This window comes from Monodelphis domestica, chromosome 2 (assembly GCF_027887165.1).
Source record: "Monodelphis domestica isolate mMonDom1 chromosome 2, mMonDom1.pri, whole genome shotgun sequence".
NCBI classification, from domain to species: domain Eukaryota; kingdom Metazoa; phylum Chordata; class Mammalia; order Didelphimorphia; family Didelphidae; genus Monodelphis; species Monodelphis domestica.
The window spans coordinates 364322838-364341808 of NC_077228.1; the positions used below are offsets into that span (position 1 = coordinate 364322838).

The following is an 18971-nucleotide window of genomic DNA, read 5'->3' on the forward strand; positions in this document are numbered from 1 at the left end:
CTATTATGCCTGCTTTGTGAATTCTATGAATGGCCAGGGAAATGTTCCAAGATCTACTCAGCTGGTCAGAATAAATTATCCTATCTTTACACTCTTTGTTATGTTCAATTAAGGTTTAACTATTGATTTGAAAACCCATATTAGGGATAGCTAGGTAGCACAGTGGATAGAATGCTGAACCTGGTGTCAGGAGCACTTAGGTTCTAATATGACTTCAAACACTTTCTATTTGTATGACTCCGGGCAAGTCATTTAACTCTAATTGCCTACCCTTTGTGGCTCTTCTCATATTTGATACTAAGAAGGTGAGTGTTAAAAAAATCTGTTAAGAAGTTATTTTTCAAAATTTTAAGAGGACAGTTATTACTGATGTAGAGTCTTTTTCTCCTGAATTAGATCTGTAACTTAAAGTCTTAGATATTTAACTCACTAACATTTTCAGTCACAATCTGGTATGTGTAATATATATATATATATATATATATATATATTTTTTTTTTATGACAGAGCTGGGTAATATAAGTGATAAAGCTCTGAGGTCAAGAAGAACTGAGTTCTAATTCTACCATGCATTTACTAACTATATGACTCTGGGCAAGTCACTTAATCTTTGCCTCAATTTCCTCATTGATAAAGTAGGAATAATATTACCCTTTATCTCTCAGGATTGTGAGAATCAAATAAGTTGATATTTATAAATAGTCCTTAGTGTACTGTCTGGCACATAGTAGGTACTACATAAAATTCTAGCTACTATTACTGTTATTATTCAGAAGCAGATGTTAAATCCTGCTCTTAATGCTTCACAACCAACACTTGAGATTTATTATAAAACTCTCACTTTTTCTCAACAATACAAAATAAAAAATACAAAATTAAAATATGATTTTAAAATTTAAATTCATTCTCAATTGAAAACACAATATTAGGTTTAAATTTTCTTCCATGGAGGCCAATTATCTTCTCTATAATGTGTTTTATGAGTCTATATCTCCATAAAAAGATAACCATGGTAAATTTTTCCAAGGCATTTTTTCTTTTAATATAATATATCTTGAGAGATTTAAATCACACATTCAGAAAATAATTGCCATTTTAAATTGAACTCAAAGCAGAACAAACCAATTACTGTAGTTGCATCACTATAAAGCATCACGCTTCTCCACTGACTGCAGAAAAGTGCGTGATCTTTCTATCACAATTAAGATTCCATTACTACTTCATTTGTATTCACGTCCTGAAATGGGATAAAAATATTCTAAGAGTATGAATCGCCTATGAAGCTCAGATTGGTCTTTTGTGGTCTCATCTTCACAAAATACAATATGAAAACTCAAAGATAAATTTATTTCTCCCAATCTTCAGAAGCTTAAAGCTGAATTCTAATGAAAGAAATAGTGAAACAAAGATAATTTCTCAACTGTGTTTGGTTGTAGAGATAGAAAAGAGCAAAACTAAAAAATGTACTCTGTCAGAGATTTCAGAGAATTGGTTCTAGAAAATAAATCTCCATCTTTTCAGTTAGTCATTCTGATTTATGGGCAAAATATTTCAGTTACCATAGTTCACAAAATGATCAACAAGTAAATAAATGAATGTGTGTCTATCACTATTTACAAAATATAGAGCATTAGGGGGCAGCCATGATGTAATAGATGGAGAATTGGACCTCAGAGTCAGGATCGCCTGCTTTCAAGTTTTGATTCTAACATTTAATCTATGGTGAAACCTGAACAAATCATTTAACCTCTCAGTGACTACAGCAACCCTTTAAGATTATACATTGTGGACCATATGTCAATGCATGTTTGTAGGCTAGGATTCTTAAACAGGAGTTCCCTATTCCAATAAAATCCAAGGGCTTTATTCCTGCCACAGCTCTTCCTATCCCCCTATCCCTGCAAACAAACAGACAAAAACAGTAAACAAAAAGTAAAAAGTTTAGGGAAAGAATGGCATTTTAATGTACAAATCATTTTTTAAAAGGCATAATTTGTCCTTTTAAATACTCATTTTCTTTTCTGAAATTAAGGAAATTGTGCCAGTGAGATTACTGTTGAGACAGTATTGAGAATCAATTTGTCATTTTGCTGAGTTCTGTGAAACTGGACAAAACAAAACAAGTAGCAAAAGTCCCTGTTCTCAAGGAGCTCATAGTTTATTTGATGAGATAGAGTAAATATATCAAAGCCAAAAGAATACAAGGCTATACACCACTGAGTTAACATAAAAATATACCAGTCAGAAATGGACAAACTATCAGTCTGGGCTTGATTTATTTTTTGTAGATTGTCTAAATTTTACAAAATATTTTACAAAATTTTTAGCAATAATGCAAATGAAACTAAAGAGTGTATATGCATATATTTTTTTACCTTTTTCACTGAGAGACTCCTTTACAAATATTCCTTGAGCATGGCAGGAGTGCAATAGGAAGCTCAAGGAATGAAGTCATTAGAAGAGTAGAGGGCCTGGCATATAGGTTAATAAAGAAGAAAGAAAAGGAAGAAAAGGAGGAGAAGGGGGAGGAGGAATGAAATTAGAATAAAGGTAGATATTTAGAACCCAGATATCAAGTTGGCATATATTGGGGGGTTAGGTATGAGAAAGAACCATATCTAACTAGTCTTAGACCATGTTTTATATCCAGTATAATCATCAGCCAGAAAATCAAAGCCTAACCAAGTATTTACATTCTTTGCTATCCTTGTCCCCCTATTTTCCATATAAATGTAACCCACACTATTTGACCTCCAGTGACCAAACCCTACCCCTTTACCTATAATTCATTCAACTTTAGGACATTATAGCTCTTATCTGTCTTGATGAGTAGATCTGTCAAAATTTGCCTATTTCACTATATTTTTTGAGTTTCTAACTGCATGTTAATCCCATCTAGCCATTGACTAGGAAATGAATCTACCTGAACATTTAACAATCTGTCCTACCTATGACACTATTCATAATGCCTTTGATTCTAATGGCAAAAACTCATGTCCTTGGCCACTTCTCCCTCATGTGTGTTTTATCCCCATCCTAGAATGTAAGTACCTTGAAGTCAGGTACTGCTTGCACTGTTTGTATCCCTGTATCTCTAGCACAGTCCATGGATGTAAGATAGGTATTAGATAAACCTTTATTATCCATTCTTTATTAATTATCTCAGTATATTATTCTATTTTAATATGTATTTATCCTTTCTTTTTTTGTTCCTTCTTAATCATTTGGTTTCCAATATTGCCTCCATCAATGTGTAGAACTTTTCTCCTGATCATGCAAGGTAGGATTATTGGGGATCTTGAAAAAGGTTTTATTGCTCAAGCAAGTGATAAACTATATAGTCTCTGTGATCCCTTCTAGATCTTAGATTACATGATTCTATAATTGTAAGTCATATTATTAAGCTGGGGAATATGATGAAATTACTACTATAAAGTTTAGAAGCAAGAGAAAATGGGAGCAAACTTTACATGTAGCACACCTTTTAAAATTATTAATTAGATATTTGAAAAAAGTAATATTCCTTAGCCATTAATAAAGAATTGAGGGCACTTCGAAATGTTTTAACATTAGGGAAACCCTGCTACAGATCATTACAACATGCAAACCTGAAATGGCATCTATTTTTTCAAAGAAATAAAGAATACAATTATAAAAGCTTCATAAAGCCTCTTCAACTGTTCTAAATGGAAAACAGAAGAAATAATGTTAATCTTTTTGTAATCTTTCCATGATTTGCAGATGCTTGTTATTATCTGGAAATGTTCATTTATTGACATTCCAAGAGCACAGCAATTTAGGCTTCCTAAAGCTCTAGGAAATAAAGATTGTGGAATTAGGAAAGCTTAATTTCTTGAATTATTATTAGTTCCAATAAGAACTAATTCTTTCCTTCTTACAAATTATACACTTATACTTTCATTTTTCTAAATCATTTTCTTCCTTGCCTATATATGAATTTTAAAATGTTAAAATGTGGTTTTTTTTCTTATGGCCCCTGGCAGACTTAATCAACTGGAAAATGAAAATCCTATTATGTATCTGTGTAATTTTAGTTTCTTAGAGGCACAATAACTTATAACTCAATATAGCATATGTTCCTATAGACATCAGTTCAAACTTTTAGAGAAATTAGTAGAAGTATTGGGAAATACAATTCTATGTGTGCTGTATATATTCTACTTAAAACATTAATTTTCAAATATTACCAGATTACATAATTTAATTTTATTTTGGGAATCCCTTAAATCTGACAGATTCACTCAGTCTCTGTTGTCTCTGTGGCTCCCTTTTTCTTTCTCTGTTCTTATCTCCCTTTTCCCCTTTTCTTTCAGGCAATCATAGTCCCACATTGCTCTTTGTTCTTTATCCTAAGAGTTCACCAGTCATCACTTACCACAGAACAAATAATTATCCCTCTCTAAATATTCTTGCCTCTCTAAATAGATAAGAGATTCCTTCCTCTGGCTCTAAGGCCACAGACCACCCAGTATATATCATTTCATCAAATCTCATGTCTTTCTCCAGAGAAGGAAATCTTCCCTGTTTTATCTTTGGATCTGAATAGAAAAAAGAAAAAGAAAAAATGAAAAAACAAACAAATAAAAAACTGTTTGGCTTTTTTTATGTAGCATTTTTATCACATGATAAAATTTTAGAAATTTAAGTGAAGAATTTAAGGAAAGGAATCAGGCATTCAAAACCCAAAATACCTTTTTTTTCAAATAAAGGGTGGAATGGGGCAGCTGGTATGCACAGAGAGAACAAGAAGAACATTGCAGTGAGTGAATAACTAACACATTTGATTTTCCCTTGAAAAGAATGAAAGGAGAATATGCCACCACCTATCCTTTCAGCTTGTGCTTAATTAATTAAGAAAAGTAGATTCTACATATATCATAGTCTTTTCCTTATTGTCCTCATCTTACTGCCTTAGGTCTCATTACAGCTTCTTGTTATGGCTATATATATTTCATTTACTCTCCATTGCTTTATATTCTTCTTTCTTGCTGGTCATGGCTTATTCCTTCTCTTATTTTTGAAGTTTCCTTTGTGTTTATCTCCCTGGAGGCCCTTAATTTTCAAGTAAGTGTTATAGACTATAGTCAGGAATTTGGGATGCTAACTATATTTCAAGCAAATCAGAGTCCTGAAAACATCAAAGAAGATATGAAAGAAATATGTCCTTAATGAGTTTATGTGGTAGGTAACTGGTATGAAAATTTATCTACCACTACCAAGAAATTTTAGAGATAAAAACCCAAATTTTATTGTGCTTAAGCATAGATTCAGATGTCAGACAAAAAATAAACTTGAATCCCTATAAGGATTCTAACAAAACTGATTATAGATACAATATCAGAGTAATGGGAAAATAATTCTTAAAGAAAGAAAGAAAGAAAGAAAGAAAGAAAGAAAGAAAGAAAGAAAGAAAGAAAGAAAGAAAGAAAGAAAGAAAGAAAGAAAGAAAGAAAGTAGGAAGATGGATAGATAGATAAATAGATAGATAGATAGATAGATAGATAGATAGATAGATAGATAGATAGATAGATAGATGGAGAGATAGATAATATAAGAGTACATTAGTCTTAGTCCATAAGAGTTAAAGAAATTCAAATTCACAATCTCATTCTTCCATCAATGACATAAAGTTAAGGAAACTTAGTTAAGTAAAATTATAATTTTATATATCCCTTAAGGATATACACTTAGTTAAATAAACTATGGACCAACTGTCACATTGCAAATTAAGCTACATTTAGAGTGTTCACAATAAGCTAATTGAGGGGAAAGATTTACATGTCACCAACATAGTCAAGAGGATTGACATTAGGGAAAAATCCTTCCTTATCCAGTTAGCTAAGGAAGCTAACAAATAATCATTTCTCTTTGTGGAGCTCACATTCTCCTTTGGCTTTTATTGAAGAAATGTCAAATAGTCTTCCCTTAACCGTATTATTTACCAGAGTCAGTTTTTGATCAAGTTAGGTTAATATTAATGGAAGATAGGTTTTTAGTTAAACAAAAGTTACAGTAATAATGGCTCTAAGCCCCAGATAATAACATTAAGAAAAAGGAAATTAAAGATCTCAATGATACCAGATAAACAGAATGCTATGCAACTTACATAAAATTTGTGACATTCAATTACAAAATAAACATCAGACTCAAAATAAAGAAAACATACTTAATAATCTCAAAGACATGTAGCTCAAAACAAATAAGTCAAATTAATTTCTTTTAAATAAAAAATCTATTTTTGATACAAAGCTATCAATGAGAATATACATAAAAAATCTTAAATATAAAATTCACTTGATATATTCAAATTCAGGGCTGTTGGTCTAGAGACCCTTTAGTTCTAAGTACCTAACTTAAATACCTAATTCTAAGTTCTACCTAGTCAGAATTCTCTTGAATCCTTCATCAATGAGGCAAAATGACAAAGAGTTTATGAATTTCTTCTATTTCTCACCCATTCAAAACACCTAATTAAAAGAATAGCCATCCCAGAAAACATAAAGTTGAACCCAGATACTTTGGTTCCCATATACAAGGAGTTGAAGAATTTTTAAAATATATATCATAAATGCTTTTGTCATTTGGGATAAAAAAGTAAAAAAAGAGGTGAAATGATAAGCTTATTTTTCTAATAAGAGTTCATTCATTCATATAACTCATAGTTTTGGGATGCAGGTTCTTAAAAGAAAAAAATTCAGTGAAGTCTAGTCCATTTAGCCTGGGGATATTGTGCCCTATTTTTCAGTGAAAGCTATTTCTCTTGTCTATTTACATTGGTGCAATTATCCTAAAACCTTTCTTTTAACTTCAATTTGAACATTCATAAGTGCCCTACTGTGCAACCACAGTGCAACATTACCTATCTATGTACCAGATGGATAGTTTATATATATGTGTGTGTGTGTATTACATAGTTACCTGTGACTACATGTATATGTGCATGTATACACATAATGACACCTGCCTTAATAATGATAACATTTTTAAAAAATGCATGTATCATTTTCCCATATAGAAAGAAAAAAAAAGTTTAACCTTATTGAGTCTCTCATCATTTCTCTTTGTTTACCTTTTTATGCTTCCCTTGAATCCTATATTTGAAAGTCATATTTTCTCTTCAGTACTAGTTTTTTTCATAAGCAATGTTTGAAAGTTACTATTTCATTATATCTCTTCTTCCTAAACACATTACAAACTTTAAAAATCATATAAATGCTAGCTATGATGATGATGAAGAAAACAGCATTTATCAAGCATGTAGGCTTATGTGCTAGTGTTTCACAAATAATATCCCATTTGATTCTCACGGAAACCTCAAGAAGTAGATATTATCATTATCCCCATTTTACAGTTAAGAAAACTGATACAGAAAGAGGGTGAGGGACTTGTCCAAGGTTACACAGCTAGTGTCTAAGGCCATATTTATATTCAGATCTTCCTGATTCTAGGCTTAGTGCTCTATTCACTGAACCACCTAGCTCTCTACAGCCAGAAATAAGAGTTAAGTGAAAAGTGGATACCAAGGTGGATTTTCTAAGAAAGGACTCCAGCTCCAAGAGCGTTGACCATACCTTGGTAAAATTGTCTCTGCAGATGGGCTAAACCAGGTTGATAGTAAATGACATTCCTCAAATCAGTCTTGACTTAGAGGCATGTCTACCCTGAGCATGTGAAGATTTCCTCTGTCAGAATGCACAGATGAGAACTATTTATTCAAATGGCCATGAAGGTAGTTGAAGCAAATCCTAGGGAATACTTAGAGTTTGCTCACATATCGAAGATGCCAAGTTCATCCACTGCATCCTGAACCATCAGTAGTCATCCCAACTTTTGCTTTGCCACTGGACTACAATGACTCTGGAAGAGAGAGTGAGGATGAGGACTTTATACAATTCTGCCTCACTTAAATTCAGTTCATGATCAAATGAAGACATCATCCCATAATTTCACTGGTCTTGAAAACAAAGGCTGAACCACAACTTGCTCAATTAAATCATGTTCAAATCTAGTCTGTAGGGAAAAACATCATAATTTATCCCTATTATGCAAAACATTAATATATTATTTCAATGAATGTCTATTGTTAAAAATATGTTAATGTATAATTATCAGTTAAGAGCTTTTACTTAATTATCTCAAAATACCTTAAAATATCATGCACAAATGTATGATATGAAAGACAAGACTATCGTATAACCAGAAAGCCTTAATAAATTTGAAGGTGTATTGTCAGATTCATCTTCTGAAAAAAGGATTGTAGGCAAAAATAAAACATGCTGGTCCAAGGGAGTCCTGTATGCTAATTTATATAATCAAAGCTTTGTAGAAACATCAAACTATCTGATGGTTATATTTTTCTTGCCTTTAGGCAGATTTAACTTGGGCTTTGACCTTTTGAAGAAGTACTATTGTTATCTAGAAATCAAACAACTTTAGCTACTCTCCCTCTATTTTTCTTAAAAGCAGAAAAGAGATCCCAAGGGATAGTTTCAGTCCTTGACAGAGGAGGGAGGTCCTCATTCTTTTTAATGAATTGCTCTGAAAAGCAAAACAAAACAAAATAAAACAAATAAACACACATAGTAAAAACAAACATTCAGGAATGAATCAAAATATTTAAAAATTCTACTTTACAAATTTTCTAAGTATATAGTGGGTATTCTGCAATTTTGGGGGGCAGGGCAAGTGTGCTTAGGGAAAAATTGTGCTTTATCAAAGCCTATACTTAAAGTGTTTGAGGTAGGTGGCTAGGATTCAGCAAGGTCTGAGTTTAAATCCAACCTTGTATTTAATATTTGTGTGATGTTGGGCAAATCGCTTAGCCTATGTTTGCATTAATCTAGTAGAGAATGAAATAGCAAACAACTACATTATTTGTAATGGCAAAGAAAATCCCATGAAAATTTGGCATGCTATGGTCCATGGGGTCATGAATACTTGGATACCATTAAACAATACATATATGTGTGTGTATATATGTAGAGATAAATATACCTATAATGTAGATATCTACCTAGATATCTATTTAGAATTCCAAGGTGGAAGGAGAATGTAAGGGAAAAAAAAAGCACAAAGACAAATCTATTTTCTAGACACAGAAATATAGCTTGGTACCATTGTCAATCAGCCAATAAGACTTGATTAAATGCCTACTATTTGCAAGGGACTGTGTTAAGTACTGAAATAAATAAATGTAGATAACAATCCCTAACTTCAAAGAAGTTATTATGTAATAGGGGGGTTGACATGAAACCAACTATGAATAAACATGATACATAAAATATAAATTAGAGATAATCAGTCCAAGAAAGCATTAAGGGGGAATCTAGAAAGACTTTTTATAGATGAGATTTTAACTGAGACTTACTTGAAGGAAAACAAAGAAGCCAATAGGCAAAAGTAGAGTATTCCAGTCATGAACCTCAGACAGGGAAAATATGCAATCTGGAGATGGACTATCTTTTGGGGGGAAATAGCAAGTCATTTTTACTGTCTCTAAAAGTAAGGGATAGAGGAGTTGAAGATAGAGGAAGCCTAGAAGTAAGGGAGAACCAATTTGGAAAGGCTTTGAATTCTAAAGGTGGGATCTTTTATGTGATCCTGGAGGTGAGAGGGAACCACCAGTTTTGAGTGAATAGGTGCGTATTGTTAGAGATCTACTGTAGAAGATTAATTAAACATAAGGGAAATTTCTGAATGGTTCCAAAGCATGTCAATGGGTCGGTTTATGTGCTCTGTAAAAAAACATAAAAGTTTGTTCAGGAGAAAGTGTTCTTGCATCATGAAGTAAAAAGAAGGTCCCTCTTCTCTAAAACTAGTGTCAAATATTCCTCTCCTTCAAGTCACTAATAAACCAATCTTAGAGCCTGGAATACATAAGAATATAGAAAATGTCCTGAGTTTAAAAAATATATACTAACTATCTTGAGTTACACCATCAATAAAAATAGTGATATTCCATTCCTGATCATCTCATTAGAAATAGTAGATCATGTATTACTTTGATATAAAAAATAGCATTTGATAGTAGTATTTATAGAAGCATAATCATTAGCTACCAGAGGCATGACCAAACCCTTTCCTTGTACATTTGATTGTTAATTTTACATTCAGAAGCAACCTCCAATTAATTTGTTTTGAAAAATTACTTCAAACTTCATGTATAGTTATTTTCTTCTTTAGAAAAGACATCTCTGTCTCTTTTTCTCTGTTCCCATGTCTATCTTTGTCTCTGTCTCTCTTTAATTTATGAAACTAGCTTGTCTGCTTCCTATAAACTTTTCCATTTCTCTCACATTATTTAAAATATCCTCATTTGATGCAACAATTCCATTAGGTTCATCCTGTATCCATCTTCCTTTCAGTTAAACTCCTTAAAAACTTCATCACATAATTTACTCTGTGAAGAGTCCAATTTTCTATACTCTAATTTGCTTCTAAACTGAAAATTGACTTCTAATTTCATTATTCAACTGAAATAATTTTTCTTAATTACCAAACTTCTCTAAATTTCCAAATCTCCTGGCCTTTCCTCAATCCCGATTCTCCTTGATATTTGAACTTTTGACTTTGATTCCTTTCTCCTTGATATTCTCTTCTCTGTAGGTTTTCATGAGGCAGTTAGTTCTACTATCATTGCTGAACTTTGTCTGGTTGCTGCTTCTTAGTCTTTACTGTTTCTATATCCATATCATGTCCACTAACCATGGTTTCATCAAAACTCAATTTTAACTTTTATTTTTCTCTACATTATCTAATTTGATTATTAGGTCCAATGAATCACTATTTCTAGCCTTCACCTCTTTCTTAATCAACACTGACTCACAAACTACCTTTTCATATCTCAATATGATGTCCCATTGGCATTTCAAACTCAATAGGATGAACATAGAACTCATAACCTTCCATGGTCTTCTCTTCCTTTTCCTTCCCAAGTTATCATCTCTTCCCCACTTTCTTCTTATTAGGGGATTGACCATCTACCAGGTCACCCAGACTCCCAACTTAAGTGTCATTGTCAACTCCTTATTTGAACTCAGCCATCATATCTTATCTGTTGTCATATTTTCTTATTTTCATTCATGACATCTATCATATATATCTCTTTTTCTCTACTCACATGGCTACCATGATTGTATAGGCCTTCATAATTTTTCACCTTGAATACTGCAATAGTCTTTTAATTGGTCTCCCTGGCTCAAGCCTCTATCCACTCATAACTATTTTTCCTTCAGCTGTCAAAATGATGTTCCAAAAGTATAGATCTAACCATGTTACCACCATATTCAATAAGCTTCAATTTTCCCTATGATTTCTAGGATCTTCACAACATGGCCCCTTCCTACGTTCTCAGTCTTCTTACCTTTACTCTTCTTTATAGACTCTATTATCTAGTCACATGGGCCTATAATATAAGCAGCATTTCTGAAATAATTAAAAAATTCAGGGAGATAATAGTGACAGTAAAAATAAAAGAGAAAAAAAGAATATCAATTAATCAGCATAAAATGAACAGAAGGAATTTCAGAAGGGAACAGAGATAAACAGGGCCGTGTTCAAAGCTTGTTTGAATAGTTTTAAAAACAACTGTATATCAGACTTTTATACTGGTCATGTATAAACCCTATTTTTATATTCAAATGTTTATATTTCTTTATATTTTTCAAATTTATTAAAATTCAAAATAAATAACAAAGAAAAATGTAATGAAATCCTCCTCAATCTTCCTCTACACAAATAGTCTCAATCACTAATAGATTTATGTCTTGTGTATAGAGTGAATTGAGGCAATGTTTTGCCCATCTGCCTTGTACTTTGTCTAAGAGTTTCCTTGCCTGATTGCACATGACCCTATCCTTATTTGGAATGGTCTAAGGATTAAAAAAAAACCCACCTTGTATTCTGCCTTAGAATCAATAGTAGGTATTACAGTGGAAAGGGCTAGGTAATTGGGATTAAGTGACTTAACCAGGATCACATAGCTAGGATGTGTCTGAGGTCAAATTTGAACCCAGATGAACTCTCATCTCTAGGCCTAGCTGTCTATTCACTGAGCTGCCTAGCTATTCCTGATCTAAGCATTTTGTAGCCTCTCTGCTTCAGTCTTTCCTCCCTCTATTAAAGTCTAGAAAACTTACAACTCTGGTATTCCTTTGCTGTAGCTACCTTATGGTGCTTTATACAAAAATATCACTATAATTGAATATGATATATTTAAATTTGAATTTGAATTTTATGGAATATATTAATATATTCAGCTTATCCCCACTAAGTTTAATGTCCCAAAGGTCTCTGTTATGGGCTTTCTTCTCTTCTATCTCCATTAGGTTATTTGCTGATTTCATCAGCTCCATGAACTCTATGCTGATTATTCTCAAATCTAAGTTTCCATTTCTAACCTCTCTACTAACCTACAGTTTCACTAGACATCTCGAACCATGAACTAGATGTTTCAAAATCAATACCCTATATATATATATATATAAAGAGAATAAATTTAGTTTTAGACATGTTGAGTTTATATATATATATATATATATATATATATATATATATATAAAACTGTCTTCCCATCTAGTAGGCCAGATTGGGATTTTAAATCCCAACAAGGTAATGAGGCTATAGATTGGAGTTACCACACTATTAAGGGGACCCTGGGCTACAGCTAGGAGGCCTATTAATTTATCCAAAGTGAAATTACCCAAGGGCCACATGAGTCACCCTCAGCTTTCTTTGAGTGCCTTCTGGAGGCTTATAGGTCTTACACTCCACTAGACCCCCATGTTCCCAAATATCAAAGGGCTGTTAACATAGTGTGACTCGGTCAGCAGGGGATATATGACCAGAAGATGCAGAAGATGAAAGGATTTGAGGGGAAGCTATTATCAGAATTAATGGAAGTAACTCAGAAAGTTTTCAATACTAGGGATGAGGCTGAAATGTGACACACCAAGAAAAAGGCTAAGGTAGTTCTGGCAGTTTTAGCCAATGGGAGGAATGGCCAGCCCAATAGGGTGAGGGACAGAAGGGAAGGAAAGGATGGGGACAGAAGGGAGAGAGGTAAGGGAAGCAGGGGAAAGGTTTTCGGATTGCAAGGAGATCAATGCACCAAATCCCTATACTCTGTTGCATCAGCTTCCACCTGAATGTACTGTCTGTACCATCCTGGATCTCAAAGATTCATTTTTCTCAATCTCCTTAGCCCCTGTCAGTCAACCAATTTTTGCCTTTGAGGACCCAAGGGAAGGGAGAGGTTGGTAACTCATATGATCAAGGATTCCCCAGGGGTTCAAAAATTCACTATCTCTTTGGGGAAACCCTGGGAAGGGGTTTGTCAGTGCTCCAGTATACAATAACCAATATTTGTTTTATTCTTTAAAAGCCCTGGACAAACTTAGGAAAGCCATCAATCAAACTCTATGGGCCACCCACCTCTCATCCTATAACCCAAGCACAACCCTCTTTACAGGTGAATCAGGAGACCTTGTTTAGGTCTGGAAAATCCCTCCTGGGACTTTTGAACCATGGTGGACTGGACCATACATGATAACTATAACCACCCTGAGAGCTGTAAAAGTGGCAGAGAAGGAGCCCTGGATCCACATGTCCCAACTGAAAAAGATCAAACCATGACTGACAGTGCAGTAACTAGAGCTGTAGACAGGTACCAAAATGTCTGATCCCCTGAAAATTAAGATTAGCTGAATCTGACACACCATAAGGAAGGGAGAACTGGTCAGGTTTATACTGTTGATGAATTCTACCCTGATCCCTCAGATAGTTGGTATTGGAAGGCACCCTCAGAACATGATTCTCCTGTTCTATTGGCATTACCCCCTGTTTGTCCCTTGAAACTTTGAAATCATAGGATATTGTAGGGGACTTGGTTTCTTGTACCCTGGTTCATATTATTCCTCAGGTTTACTATTATTTGGGGGAGGGAGGGAAAGAACACTTTGAGGAGATGCAGACCTGAGGACCCCTCATGGACCTTGCCCAGTTTGAGAGGGTGCCCATTCTTATCCAAATCCTGGTAGGGCATGGTATTGGGGGATCTGTACCTTAAGTATTGTGGCCCTGGTTCAAGGGAACCAGAATTTCCAGACTCTCTCTCAACAGACTCTCTCTCTTACTTTGCTCTTAGTGAATAAGAAAATTTTGTTAGTTTCCTAGAAAAATTGCTGTTGTCTCTAGCAGAAATGATTCTTCAGAAGCTGAGTCAAGATGATGGCTTGGAGACAGCAAAAGTTCAGACCTCCACAAACCCTTCCTCATCAAATCAAAAACACAATGTTCTCAGGGGACTAGAAACTGAATCTAACAACAGGACAGAGATAGGGAACCCTTCTGCTAGACTCAACTTGAAAGGTAAGCCCCCTAAAAAAGCCTGAATTTTAGAAGACACAGCTTTAAGGGGAAAGAAGGAAGGTCCCAGGACCCCTTCTCCACCTACAAGGCTGAATCTCCAGCAGTGGCTGAAATTTCTGGGTGGGCAACAGTGCTAGTGCAAAGGGAATACCTTGCTGGCACAGCTCAGGGCATTGAACAAAGGTGAAGTGGAGGCAACTGGAGGAGAAGTACAGAGCAGGCAGCCTAATCACATCCAAGACACTCCATCTCCCCCCTCCCCCTTTCTTGAGGTTTTGGCCTTAGGGCACATCCAGTTTAGCAGATCAACTCCACACTGGTTTAATCCTATCAATATGGCAGATAAGAAGCCTTCAGAGAGCAGGGAAGCTCAAGTTCCAACACCCCTCCCCCACAGATTATTCTTTTTTTTTTTTGAAGAGAATTGCTTTTATTTTTAAATATTAGTAACACAGCACAAACAACTTAGTGATACTTATCAAGGGACCAACAGAACAGCTATGCTAAGTCTTAATGTTTCATATATGTAGTACCTAAAATATCCTGTGTATGAAATAAAGAGTCTTAATGTTTATTAAGGTTACAGTTTTCACAATAAGCATAAATACTAAACCACCCCAGGACTCTAAATTAAAACTCCCTTCCTTCACTCCCCTTTAAAGACCCTTAAGCATAATCTGAACAATTGTTCCATACAAGCAGAGGCTACATTTCTATGCTGGCTTCAGAAGCCTGGTATGCTGTTACAAAAGAGAGCTTGGCCTTCAATAGTGCTAGCTTATTTTTTTTCCCCAGTCACATCAAAGTTTTCACAATGACCACATCTCGAAGAAACAAAAGAACAAACCAGTGTGACCCAGAGGTCCTGGTGTTAAGAGGGAAAGAGGAATTCACTGCCAAGGAACATGCAGGAAATCAAGTTAAGGCAATACAAGGATTCTAGTCAGTGCTCAAAGGGGGAAAAAAAAGAGGAGGATAAAGAACAATAAGGTCATGCAAATGAAATCATTATAGGAGGCGGAGAAGTGATCCTGCCAGATTCAAGAGAAAAGTTTGTTTGTTTGTTTTAATGAAGAGAATATTTGCAAACTGAAAAGTCAACTCAGTCTATTCACTCAGGATAGCAGATGTCACCTTAAACTAGCTTCTTCCTTCTCCTTCATCATAACCCTACATTAGAAAAGCCAAACTATCACTATGAGACACTGATTAGTGGGGCAGAATCCTGTCTATCCACTGAAAAGGAATCTCATAAAGACAATAAGATAAAGAGGAGATTCTGTATTCATTCTCACTCCCTTCCCTCCCAAACCCCTGGCAAAAAATAAATAAATAAATAAATAAATAAATAAATAAATAAATAAATAAATAGATAAATAAATAGATAAATAAATAAAGACAGGATTTTAAAATAAAATTTAGACAGCCTGGAAAGTTCAAGGATTATGGTAATAATGAAGAAATTATTTCACCTCTGGAGTGATCCACCTGGCAGCTACGATGAGACAAAACCAGAGGCTTAGAAATATCTCGGCCCAGACTGCCTATCTTCTACGTAAAAGAAAGTACCATCTTCACGATTCAATGTCTAACTCACAGTATTACAGTTTTCTTAAATTATCCATCTTTAATTATCTTGCTAAGTAGTTATGTTCTACCTCCATTAGGGAGATCCTTCGAGAGCCCACACCGGCCACCAGTTAGGTTTATAAGGGCTTGGCCATCTGGGGCTCTGGCACAACCATTGGCATGAGAGTTGTGTGGATGAAAAGAATGAGATGGATGTTTAACAGTGTGGAAAGGAAACAAGACTGACAGTTTGTGGGGGAAGGGCCCAACTGGGAGTGGCAGTAGGGTCTTGTGACTAGCACTTCCTTCCTGCCGGGTGGGACTTGAGTCCTGGTGTTGGAGGAGAGAGGAGCTTGTTCAGCCCAGTCTGGAGTGGCATGCTCTTCTTGGTTCAGCCCAAAGACACAGGCTTCTAAAGGTTAGAATTGTTCTTGTTTGCTTTCTGTGTACTGATAAGATTCTGAATTAGAACAACGAGAGTAGAAGGAGTGGGACAAACCCTCCACCAGCCTCTAGGGCCTGGCCCTATACTCTGAAACTAAGGAAAAACTCCAATTCCAACTGGATTATTAAACTTTATATTATTTGAATTCGCAAAAAAAAAAAAAACTGTAATATTTATTGGGAAAGGAAATAGGAAGATTGGAAAACAGGGGATAAATGGGGAATAATGGGAGGTTTGTATAGGGGTAAGGAGGAGTTAAAGGGAGAGAGGGAATATTGCTTGGTGAGTCAAGGGAGGGAGATGCCCCCTGCTGAGAGGAAACAGCAGGGGTCGAATAAGGACGGTTTGTCTTTGAATGACTGAAAATGAAGTTTAGCTCCCTCTATGACCAGAAAAGATAGTCCACTTATCTGACTGCGAATTCTGCCTAACAATGTGTATAACCAAAAACAACACACACTCACACACACAAATACACACACATATGCACACACACACACACACACACACACACACACACACAGAGATGTGTTCAAATGTTATAGGATCATATGGTGAAAAGGTAGTGTGGCATCTGACAAGTCCATTTTAATGGTTCCCTTTTGTTGACTTCTTCTTCTTCTGATCTTCTCTCTGTTTCTGTTTCTTCCTCTTGCCACCTTCTTTGTGTCCTGATAATAAAATGGGGGACTCCCAGCTGCTGCTGACACGAGGCTTTTCCTGCTCCTCCTCCTCAGAAATATTTTGAGGCACATGTCTGGGGGGAGCAGCACTAGGTCGATTACTCTTCTGAGAAAGGACACCGGACAGGAAAGATAAGGCAGGCTGTCCTCTGCTCCTGCACTCAGCTGCAAAAGCTTCTTGATCTTCTACACCATTTATTGTTAAGGACTTTAACTGGCCATCTTCTTCAACTTCTGCTCTTTCTTGACCATTCTCAACAGTTCTCTTTGTAGTGATTTTTCTGCCATTTACTATTTTTAGTTGTAGTTAATATGGATTTGAAGTTACCCATTCCACTACCACCAAATGATGTAGAAGAGAATGAAGAAAGGCCTCCATGCCCCACTGGACCAAATGAAGTAAATCCTGTATCAAATGAAGAAAGTCCACTTCCAAAACCTGGAAATCCACCAAATGCAGAGAAAAAGGGTCCTGAACCTCTGCTTCTGTTTCCACGAGTCCATCTTCGATTTCCAAAAAAGTACTCAAATGGATCTTCAAAGAAGTCAAATGAAAATGGGTCCCTTCCACCAAAAAATTCCCTAAAGACATCATCTGGGTTCCAGAATGTGAATCCATATTCAAATGGATTTTCAAAATGACTTCCTCCTCCTCCACCTCCGCCATTTAATCCTTCTTTTCCATATTTGTCATACATGTCTCGTGTTTTAGCATCTGATAACACTTCATACATCTCAGCTACTTGTTTGAATCTCCTTTCAGCTTCTTCTTTATTTTCAGGATTTTTATGTAGGTGCCACTTAAGTGCTAATTTATGATACGCCTTTTTAATATCCTCGGGTGAGGCATGTCTCTGCACACCTAGAACTTCATAGTAATCCACCATGTTTTAATAGTTTGTTGTAACACATCCCGAGGGAGGTTGACAGCTGGTGGCCGGGAGGAGGAGAGGCTGGGCAGTGAGGCCCGAAGTCTCCTCTCGGCTCTGGTGCTGCTGGAGGTGGTGGTGGTGGTGGTGGCGGCAGCAATCCCCCACAGATTATTTTGAGAGCTTTACTGACTAAGCTCCAAGGGCAAAGGCTGCAACAAACTACAGGCAAGTGAGAAGCCCATCTCCTTTTCAGCTTCTGCTGTCAGCTAGGGAAGATCTGACTAACCTGATCAATAAGCAAAAAAGAAAAGAAGACCCTTCAGGACAGAGCAGCCCAAAACCACAGAACCATCATATAATGAAAGGAGCAAGACTACAGGCAACTAGAGGGGGGGGAAGAAGGAGAAAATATGAATAAACAACAGAAAAAGAAAAAAGAAATTACAATTGACAGCTTCTCTCCAGGCAATGAACAAAGAGCAAACAAAATGGAAGAGGATCAAGTTACTCCAAGCAAAAACACAGAAACTCCAGAAAATTGGACACAGACTTTGGAAGAACTCAAAATACAATTCAAAAAACAATTAAGAGAGGTTGAAACAACTGGGAAAAGAATTTAAAAAGCAAAATAAGTCATATGGAAACAGAAAATAGTGTCTTGAAAGCCAAAATTAACCCACTTGAAAATGAGGCAAAGGAGAAGAAAGATCAGAAGGAGAAGGATGACCAAAAATCCAGGGATGAAATTCAGTCTTTAAAAACTAGAATCCAACAACTAGAATCAAATGACTTCAGAAGCAGCAGGACACAATAAAACAAAATCAAAAGAGTGAAAATAGTGAGGAAAATTTGAAACACCTCATCCACAAAAGAGAAGATTTAGAAAACAGGTCTAGGAAAGACAACTTAAGAATCACTGAACTACCAGAAGAGTCTCCTTTAGAAATGTGGATGCTATGTGTGTGTGTGTGTGTGTGTGTGTGTGTGTGTAAAAAGGAGATTAAGAGTAAGAGA

At 35.5% G+C, this 18971-nt stretch overlaps 1 protein-coding gene across 1 annotated transcript; it reads right to left on the bottom strand.

Moving 5' to 3' along the window:
• Nucleotides 1–16915: 16915 nt before the first annotated feature.
• Nucleotides 16916–18060, bottom strand: LOC100020916 (dnaJ homolog subfamily B member 6-like). The gene is given in 2 exon segments (XM_056814848.1): nt 16916–17377; nt 17379–18060. Coding segments are annotated over 2 exon segments (981 nt in total). The 5' UTR covers nt 17973–18060; the 3' UTR covers nt 16916–16990.
• Between the last annotated feature and the right edge of the window lie 911 nt (nt 18061–18971).